The sequence below is a fragment of the Temnothorax curvispinosus genome, unplaced genomic scaffold (genome assembly GCF_003070985.1).
Source record: "Temnothorax curvispinosus isolate PA1 unplaced genomic scaffold, ASM307098v1 QBEX01008647.1, whole genome shotgun sequence".
Lineage (NCBI taxonomy): Eukaryota > Metazoa > Arthropoda > Insecta > Hymenoptera > Formicidae > Temnothorax > Temnothorax curvispinosus.
Genome location: NW_020218427.1, coordinates 173,002 through 182,786, shown reverse-complemented (window position 1 = coordinate 182,786; position 9,785 = coordinate 173,002). Strand labels below are relative to the sequence as shown.

General features: G+C 37.7%; 4 protein-coding genes across 5 annotated transcripts in view; 2 read left to right on the top strand and 2 right to left on the bottom strand.

Moving 5' to 3' along the window:
- Positions 1–662, bottom strand: part of LOC112458072 (52 kDa repressor of the inhibitor of the protein kinase-like) — a 1,304-nt gene extending 642 nt beyond the window's left edge. Inside the window, exons 1-2 of one of the 2 annotated variants that reach the window (XM_025021489.1) lie at positions 369–662; positions 19–285 (exon numbers count right to left, since the gene is read on the bottom strand). In XM_025021489.1, coding sequence (XP_024877257.1) covers positions 19–285; positions 369–561 — 460 coding nt within the window. In that variant the 5' untranslated portion in view covers positions 562–662. The remainder of the gene's footprint in view (positions 1–18; positions 286–368) is intronic. The other variant, XM_025021490.1, reaches the window with a different exon arrangement.
- A 58-nt stretch (positions 663–720) lies between these two features.
- On the top strand, positions 721–1,401 carry LOC112458073 (transmembrane protein 258). Its single transcript, XM_025021491.1, has 2 exons — positions 721–835; positions 1,080–1,401. The coding sequence occupies exons 1-2, from the start codon at positions 833–835 to the stop codon at positions 1,317–1,319; spliced, it is 243 nt and encodes an 80-aa protein (XP_024877259.1). The 5' UTR covers positions 721–832; the 3' UTR covers positions 1,320–1,401.
- Positions 1,402–1,541: 140 nt separating this feature from the next.
- LOC112458071 (tumor susceptibility gene 101 protein) lies at positions 1,542–4,722 on the bottom strand. Its single transcript, XM_025021488.1, has 8 exons — positions 4,343–4,722; positions 4,160–4,244; positions 3,655–3,720; positions 3,393–3,556; positions 3,191–3,311; positions 2,878–3,107; positions 2,359–2,714; positions 1,542–2,209 (listed from the first exon to the last, which is right to left on the bottom strand). The coding sequence occupies exons 1-8, from the start codon at positions 4,394–4,396 to the stop codon at positions 2,023–2,025; spliced, it is 1,263 nt and encodes a 420-aa protein (XP_024877256.1). The 5' UTR covers positions 4,397–4,722; the 3' UTR covers positions 1,542–2,022.
- Positions 4,723–5,212: 490 nt separating this feature from the next.
- Positions 5,213–9,703, top strand: LOC112458069 (alpha-1,3-mannosyl-glycoprotein 4-beta-N-acetylglucosaminyltransferase B). The gene is made up of 10 exons (XM_025021486.1): positions 5,213–5,678; positions 6,447–7,051; positions 7,164–7,210; positions 7,342–7,652; positions 7,733–7,863; positions 7,947–8,054; positions 8,154–8,347; positions 8,415–8,551; positions 8,627–8,742; positions 8,820–9,703. Exons 2-10 carry the CDS (start codon positions 6,518–6,520, stop codon positions 8,847–8,849), a joined length of 1,608 nt encoding a protein of 535 aa, XP_024877254.1. The 5' UTR covers positions 5,213–5,678; positions 6,447–6,517; the 3' UTR covers positions 8,850–9,703.
- The last annotated feature ends 82 nt before the right edge of the window (positions 9,704–9,785 follow it).

Sequence of the window (9,785 nt, the reverse complement as noted above, 5' to 3'; positions counted from 1 at the left end):
CTGCTGTCTGTTCTTCTGTACTGGACGATGCTGGTGTCTGTTCTTCTATACTGGACGATGCTGGTGTCTGTTCAACATCCATCGAAACTTCATTTGATACAGGCAAAGGCATTGTTTCAGCTAACACATTTTCGTTTGATGTTAGTGGAGGTACTGCATGGAGATGCAACGTCGGGATAGCATCAGGATGTATCTTCCTAGTTCGTATAGGTGAATAACCTAGTAGATGTTCTCGTAAGGGCTTCGTAAAAGCTTCATCAGCAAAATGCTTCGAACATATCCTAGCTGAAGCAAACAAGGTTTAAGATTCTTAAATATATGCTTATAATAATAAACAAGAGAAATCTGTGGTACATTACAGTACATACCATTTTTTGGTAAAATATTTTCTTTTCCGCATGCTTGACGCCACTTATTATACAGTGCTGGATCCTTTGGGAAGGAAAAATATTTTATTTTATTTCCTTCGATCTTTCTGGTCTTTGCCAGATAGTTCCCACACCCTTTCACATTACACGTCATTGCGTACACTGTAATAATCACAAACGAATTACTCGACATAAACAGCGAACCGAGCGAACGCAGCCATTGCGAATCACCGAGTACATCCGATTCATTCCGATGCTACACGAATATGACGTAAGCTTGACCAAAAGTGGTGGGAATGCGCAGTGGTCTGACACGGTATGAGCATACCCTTGTATTTCTACCATGGCCACGACGATGTCAGCCGATGCTTGATTTCGACTACTCGTCCGAGATCGGCTCTGTCGGCTCCGTTTGACTAGAGTTTCTTCCTTCGAGCTACGTGGAAACGCATCAATCTCAAAAAATGGTAAGTGAATTGTTACCTTTTATGTATAAAATCGACAACTCTTTCGTTAATTCTTGCAGAATTAGTACAGGTTAATTAAGGTTGCGTCTAACCTTAATCGTATTCGCCGCAAGAGACGAATACGAAAAAAAAATAAAGAAACAGAAAGAATGTAAATTTAGGAAAAATATAAATTAAATATTTGTCTACCAATCATTTCTTTTGTTTCTGTTTTTTTTTAAATTCCGTTTAATTACTACTTCAGGTGGAAATCGAGTCGATGACGAGATACGTCTCGCCGGTGAACCCAGCTGTCTTCCCGTTGCTGGCTGTGGTGCTGCTAGGAATTGGAGTATTTTTCACGGCTTGGTTCTTCGTGTACGAGGTTACCAGCACTAAATTCACGCGAGACATATTCAAGGAGGCGTTAATTTCTCTGGTCGCTGCGTTGTTCTCTAGCTTCGGTGTACTCTTCCTGCTGCTCTGGGTTGGAATTTATGTATAGATCACGTCGATAAGGGGTTGAAATTTTTACCGAGAAAATATTTGTAATTGTTAAAAAAAATATATCTATATATAATATGAAATATGTATCAAATATATTAATTTGTTCCAGTTGAACTTATTCTTATATAGATGATAATTGTATAACTAAGTAAGCTTAGAAAGGTTTCCACTTTTGTAACATTTTATCATTATTCAACTAAAACACACAACTTCGAATATATTATTTTATATTGTGCATAAGTTTATTCAATCTTTATCACAATGAAGGCATGAAGTTTGTAATACAGGTACACAAGTTCTGTGGCACCTCAAGAAAATAAAGGTTCGCACTCGTTTTCTGTGAACACAGACTACAGCGTGATTAATCTATTCATGCGAATATCATAGTGATAATATATAATTCCGTGTGAAAAGAATTATATCTATTTTCATATTTGAACGCGTGCTATAATTACTGTATCTGCAAGAACATATACATTCTGTTAAATGTTTTTTTTTCCTTTTTCATGTAAAACACAGTTTTCCTCTCGTTACACCGTAAGGAGAAGATGGCGTTTATTGTCGATAAAATAATCTTCTGTGTTTTTCGACGCCGATATAAATTATGTATGTTCCATTTTCGCTGCCTAGCACAATGAGATATTTTACAACAAAATGGAATATTGCAGCTTTAGGACAAAACAACGCACGGAGGATACTTTTTAACCGGCCAGACCGGCTTTCTGTCGACATCTCTGCATTAGCGCTCTCAACATAAATTGTCTGCGCGATAGTTGTCGAACTTGTTTCAGGAACGCGTCAAGATCTAAAGTGCCGGATCGCAGTCCCTCGGCGAGATAGTAAATAGCGTCCTCCGTGGCCGCCTCTTCGGCAAAAGCATTTAGCATCCTGGAAATTCAAGTTGCGTTACCATCAAGCCTATTTATTACAATTCTTCCTACAACTTCAATTCGTAATAATTTTTCAGCTGTAGCTGAATTATCAATTTCGCGCTAAATAAAATTATTTTGTAGTTAAATTTGCATTTATACACTTACTGTTTATATAACGGCGCTATGGTAGTAACAGCTTCGTCGACATCTATCGACTGATTATCAGACAGTTTGCCGATTTCTTTTTCCAACTCTGACTCTTTATCTTGCAAGATATTCACGTTTTTCTCGAGCTCCTGTTTCTCTTTCTTGAGTTTGTCGAAAAGATCCGCTAGGTGCGACGAGCCGCTCGTTAGCTCTTGCTGCGTTCGTCGCAGCGTCTCGAGCTCAGCCTGTAACTGTGAGAACTGTTCCTTAAGTCGGCGTCGGAGCTTATCCTCTACCGCGGACAGCAAAGATGCCCTTATGTGCTCCTCCGTGATCGTGCCAGATCCTCCGGAATTTGGTTGTACCGTCGGCGACTTGCAAATGATCATAAATACTTATTTAATCTGACATATCCTCAAATAAATCCTTAACTATTAATTATCTTAATAATAATATTTATAGACATCAATTATTCTAAAATATAAATATTAATTATAAATGCCATTTAGATTGAAATAAGTGACAATAATTGTGTACCGGTTGCGTGGCTGGCGGATATGGTGGATATGGACCACTGTAGCCTTGCGCCGGGTAACTGGGCGTGGTTCCTGCATAAGAACCATAAGAGCTTGGATACGGGAATCCCCCGGATGCCGTAGGCGGATATGGTGGATACACATTGCCGCCGCCGGAGTATTGAGAATTTGGTGGATATGGAGGGAAACCAGAACTCGATACATTTCCGCCACCAGGTACAGGCATGAATGCTGCGTGACAAATTTTCATCAAGTGTTAAAGAGATATCAATAGAAAATTCAAAAAAGTTCTTACCCTATATAAATATGCTTACATTGAACAGGGTATGGCGTTGAACTCTGTTGCGTTTCTGATCTTGTCTTGGCATAAACCGGAGGCTGTTCCCCAAAGGTAACAATCATAACTTGAATTAGAGCAAGCAAATCTGAATTGTGCTGTAAGACAAAAGAAACGGGAAAATGGAATAAATATTGGAGAGTGGCACATCTTTAATGATTATTAGCGAGTCTACTCACAGGCACCCAGTCATGAAGATACGGCAAGTAGATTTTACCATTGTGATCGACAAACATACTGACTTTGATATGCATATCTGCTGTCGGTTTGACATAACACATAGGTGCATTATTGGGATGCGTATCCATCAGCCATATGCAGATTGGAATATTGTAGCAAGAGCCTATAAAACAACCAACAAGTGAGAAACAATATTTAGTAGTTTTATCATACAATTAACATTTATACTAAAGATTGCTCTAAAAAAAAAAAAAAGATTACCTTTGTAGACGACTGGTATAGTTCCTTGTAAGTTGAGTAGTTCTTTGCGTGAGCCATCATTGAAAACTGGTGAACAGCAAATAAGTTTAACAAACTTTGAGATATCATGAAGCAATTGAAGAGTACAGAGGAAGAACGATTAAAGTCCACTTTTTGTCAAAATTGATCTGATCATGTTATCTTGTGGCATTTTCAAAGAATTTTAATAATGCTTATCTATTTTGATCAAGAACAGTTACAATTCATGGAAAATAAGGCCAAAAGATGTACACTATGCTGAGGAAAAACATGGTCCACATATTTGTTGGAAAAAACCAGAGTCCAACATAAAAGTAAACACTATGTATTCGGATATTCACTGCTTTACCTTTTCAATAGTTTTTTAAGATATCTGATATCTTGAAACTTATAATTTTTTTTTAATTACTCCAGGTGGACATTGATTGTTTTTGTCCTGTACCCTTCAACCATCTTCAAGATCGTTATTATAAGTAATTTTACTTACCAAAAGGCTCGATTTTATATACCAAGCCTTTGTACAGATTCAAGACGCTTATTACATGCTTCTTTGTTATGTCTGGACTTTGATACTACAAAAAACAATATCCTTGTTTTATTACAAGAAAGATCATTTTGATGACTATTACAAGATCATTAGCACAACAATAAAATTAGTAATGACCTATACCTTAGACAGGCCCTGTCTGATCCTCCCCTCATCCAGTGGTGTCATTTTCACCATTTAGCGTGGCAAAGTCGAGATAATGACGAGCCCCTGCTATCTCCCTATCAGACGTACCTAATCAGAATTAATTTTTACAGACGCAGTAATGTGACGGTATGTACGCGATGATCAACGGGCGCGCATGAAGTTTTGCGTTATCATCGACCGACTTGAGGGAATTTTTGTGGCGCGATGAGATCATCAAAAGGGCAGTCGCGAAAAGTCCACTAATCTGTCATCCACGAAACGTCATCTGTGATGAAGATGGAACTATCAGAACATCAGAGCCGTCCATGAATAATTTAGCATCACCGCCGTCGTTCGATCATCGACTACGAAGGCGGAAGGCCATCTAACAACTTCAATCCTTCCTCGAATCAAAGCAGCAAAAGTGATGCACAAATATCTAGTCGCGTGCGTTCGACCAACCACAGCCGACAGTTTTTAGATGGCAGTCCTGCGTTTTTGAGCGTTCTCGATTGTGATTGGTCGATTCGCTTCCTACTGCAGTGCTTGTGTCACCCCTGTGCGTATGTGGCACGCGGGCGACCGGTTCGCGAGAAAAGAGGTATAAATATCCGCAGATATCATCCTGTTGCACGTTGCACACGAGTTATTAATTCTGCCTTTCGTCGAATTATTGCTTTCAAAATACGCATTGTCTTAGGATGAACAGAAGGATCTAATAAATTCGCAAATATCGTGCTTTGGGTACTTTCCCTTAAGAAAGAAAAATGCGCAAGAGCGTTTCTGAATAAATGACGTAAATGAATTTAAAGATCAATCAATTAAGATATACATATAGTCTGTCAGAATTGATTTTACGCTCTCTTTCCTAAACGTAATTTTCATATTCATTTTGATTTTCCTGCCTTCCCATTTCAGATCCTCGAGTCTTTCCAGCTTTCCTTCGAAAGAAAAAGAAAAATGCCGGGACGATCTTTCAATCGGAATTAATGCCCCTTTTATCTTTTGTCAATACTGTTCCTTTGATACTTCGAAGCACCCAGTATATTATATATACGGTAGGTTCGAGAGACGGGATATTGGATAATGTCCGAGCGGGGAGGTTATGTTGGAGACAGGTGCGCGACGGGCGTTTCTTCTCCGTAGGGAGGAATCCGGAGAACGAAGTGTTAACGAAGTAACGTACATCGCGTAACGTGTACTCCTAAGATCCTCGATCGAGACGAGGAAAACGATCACGAGCGATTCCAGCAACGGACGACGACGAGGCAATGTCGTCGCGACGCACATTCGTCAACTGCGACCTCGAGGAAGGCTAAATGTCAGCAATTACGTACGTTAAAGTTGATACTTGCATTATGAGCGACGACTTTATCGAACAATTCGCACAGCGTTTTAAATTGGCTTTGAAAAACATCTAGTTTATTAACTGGTTAAGTTGCTAAAATTACGTTTGAAACAGCACATTTGTGACCAATTGATTGACTAATTGATTCTAAAAACTAAGTTGACACGTGTACACATACGAGGGTTATTTTTTTTTACCTCTGATGAACTGGGAAAGAAAAACAAAGTGATGAGTAAAGAAGGTTTTAATACACAAGTTAGGAGGTACTTACTTATGCTACTTCTCTACGTAATTGCTATCTTGATTGAGGCATTTATCATAATGTGGCATCAGCTTTGTATCCCCTCCTCATAGGTAATTGCTGCCTGACCTTTTTTTTATCACAATGTCGTGAAGAGCTGAATAAGAATGTGTTGATGTGTATGGAGAGAACACCTTGCACATTAATCAGCTCTTTATGATATTGTTACAGAAAAGACCAGGTAGCAGTTTATGAAGGGATATAACGTGGTGCCACGTTCTGACAAGTGTTTCAGTCGGAGTGGCAATTATATGGAGAAGTAGCATAAGTATGTACCTGACTTATGTGTGTATTAAAACTTTTTTTCACTGTTGTAATAACCCTTGCATATAGATAATAATAAAAAAAAAAATAACTACAAGAGATAATAAAAATCTTTTGCATTTTTGAAATAAACATGCATTGAATTTTTATTAACAAATGACAACTGACGTTTTAACTGTTACTTCTAGATAATACTTATTTTGGCTTCCCGAAGCCAATGGATGCAATCATGTAGAGTCTAGAAGTAGAAAAGGGAAAGATGACGCCTCATTTTACAACGCTGACTCCAGTGCGAAAGCGATGTCTAATCGTGCTGTTGCTAGTCTTGGTTCCGTGCGCGATCTTGAATCTGCTGACGCCGTCGGACATGCGCGATGAAGCCATACTGCAGAACAGCATCGCCGAACTGCAGGCCAAACTGGAGCATTTGCATGCCAAATACATTGGCAGTCAGGAAGAAATAAACTTGTTGTCGCATCAGTTGCTACAGCTGATTGAGAGCAATCACATTCTGCCTGATCTGCAGCTGCTCATCAACAACGGCACCTCCAATGTCACCAACATCAAGCTGCCTTCGATCTACAATTTTCTACCGCATTTCCTTAATGATCCGAATAGCCTGCGTCCGGCGTTTGTGCAAAGCAAAGGTAGATCGGGAGTAAGCATGGTGCTGGGAGTACCGACGGTGAAACGTGAGGTTCAGTCTTATCTTATGGCGACTTTGAAAAATCTGCTGGATCGTATGAACACTGCAGAAATCGCTGACACCCTGATTATCGTTTTAGTGGCTGAAGTGAGTAGATTCGCTAATTATAATAGAGCATCGATACCATTTGCATTTCAAGGCACATTGAATTGATGAATTCACAAAGTTATATAAATATACATGTACATTTTTTTTGCAGACAGACACCGATTATGTGACATATGTTGCGAAGCAAATTGAAGTTCAGTAGGTTCATGAAATCATATTTTTATCTTATTCACTATTATACTTGCATCAACTGACATTTTTGTCTCATTCTTTCTTATGGCTGTATCAATAAAGACTTTTTTATAATAACAAACTTCTTTTTATTTTAGATTTCCAAATGAATGCGAAGCTGGAGTGATTGACGTGATATCACCATCATCATCATACTACCCAGATTTATCAAAATTGCGCGACACTCTTGGTGACGATCATCAACGTGTCGTTTGGCGGTCCAAGCAGAATTTAGATTTTGCTTTTCTTATGTCTTACGCCCAGACTAAGGGCACGTTCTATATACAATTAGAAGATGATATTTTAGCCAAGAAGAATTTTATAACTACTATGAAATCGTTCGCATTACAGAAAATTGGCACAAAGGAGAATTGGTTTGTCCTCGATTTCTGTCAGCTCGGTTTTATTGGTATGGCATTGTGTACTATACAGTGATAATATATATACATATATTGAAGGGATATTTTTTAAGTTCTGTTAATATTATAGGAAAACTATTCAAATGCGTGGAACTTCCCTGGCTGATTCAATTCTTTTTAATGTTCCACAATGACAAGCCCGTTGATTGGCTATTGGACCATTTGATATCGACAAAAGTCTGCAGTCTTGATAAGGACAGTGTAAGTGTTAATGACGATAGCCAAATAGGCTCTTAAAAAAAATACATTTGATCTTTTAAAGGAATCTATTTTTATCCCGACAGAAACATTGCAAAATGGCTAAAGCAGAGTTGTGGGTGCATTATAAACCTTCTCTCTTTCAACACATAGGGACGCATTCCTCCTTGAAGGGAAAAGTGCAGAAACTCAAGGTAATGTCAAGTGTATCCTATCTACTAGTTTACTAAAAAAAAAAATAGATACGAACAATGTGACTGAATATAAAATAATGTCTTAAATTACATTTGCAGGACAAACAATTTGGCAAGATAACGCTATTTTACGCTCACGAGAATCCTGAGGCAACTGTGGAGACTCAAATCAAGCCTTACAAACAGTACACACTACAAAAAGCATACAAAGGCGAGTCGTTCTTTTGGGGCTTGCTACCTCAACCGGGAGACCATCTAAAGTTTAAATTTTCACGTCCTATTTTTATAAAGAAGTAAGTTGCTGTTTGTATGATTGCTGATCCTTTTACTTTGGAAAATCATTACTGTTTTGGTGTGCAGGTACTTATTCAGGAGTGGAAATCCTGAACACCCGTCTGATAGATTTTACAATACGACGGTAGAAGTATTGTCCGAGATGTCTCCGTTGTTGGATAGAAACAGCAACGATGTGACGGAGGATGGTTATATTATTATAGGTAATAAAAAATTGTACATATATCATATAATTTAATCATTCGAGAGATTGTTAGAAAAAAAAATACATGTCTCAGGTAAGTTTGATGTACTTGGTGTCGCCGAAGGGACCGTGGATCGAAAACTGGGCAAGGTGTCGGTGCTTCGTTTAACTATACACAGTGAAAGCGAAAACTGGGCCATTCTGTCCGAGGTAAAAATTCCCGATAATAGATTAAGATTGTAATATTAATTCTCTCTTCTGCCCTAAAGATATAATTTCTTAATTAGATTCACATAATAGAGGATCAGCCAAGCTGACTAAAAAACGGAGATTCTCGAATGCTCTTTCGGTACCGCCTGCACGGTTAGCATAAGCGACTGATTTTACAAATATTTATTAATTTATATATATTTTTTATTTTGCTGTCATGTTATTATGTTGAGTGGATCAGTTGTTAATTCAATGCCGTCCATTACGAAGAGATAAATATGTTTTAACGAATATGTTTATATAATTGAAGCCAGCCTTTAGGTCGGTCGAGCATTTTGTATAGTTTTTTTTCCCCAGTATTTTTTGACGTTAAAGCGCAAAAATTAGGTGATAATGTAATGGATTTACCTCTGCTATTTTGTGAATTATATTCGGTTTACAAGTAATGGCATATTGTTGAGCCTGGAACTATATAGCGGTTTTTTTTTCTCTCTGTAAGATCGTGTTTAATTTGGGAAATTAACTGAACTGTACCTGTTGTCTGCGTGTATTCGCTCTCGATGTTCGCTACTAATTCACTCGCGTGTAAATCCTTTCGCATGCAACTTTATGGTTCACATTGAGATAAAAAAGAGAAAAACCCTTCAATTCGTATTGCTATAATTGTCAAACATGCGACGCGATGATGTCGACTCATCATGGTTGTTCGACAAACAAACGGTGATATGAAGACTATATTCTTCTAATGTACGAACAATTATTTATTTCGCGTAGCTTTATATATGTATATATATATATATACTGTCTGTCTGTATGCTCCTATACATATATCAATAATAATAAAAATATATTTTTGTGACAAACATTGTATATCAAAGTCGACGATACATTATATATTTTATCTTGCAGTCTGTATACAATGAAATTTATTAACTGGGAATATAAAAAAAGAATAATCCTACTGTGTTAATATATTATTTGACATGGCATTAAGTTTGTAAAAACGAGATAAGTAGAGACTATTCATTATGGTAATAATGCTT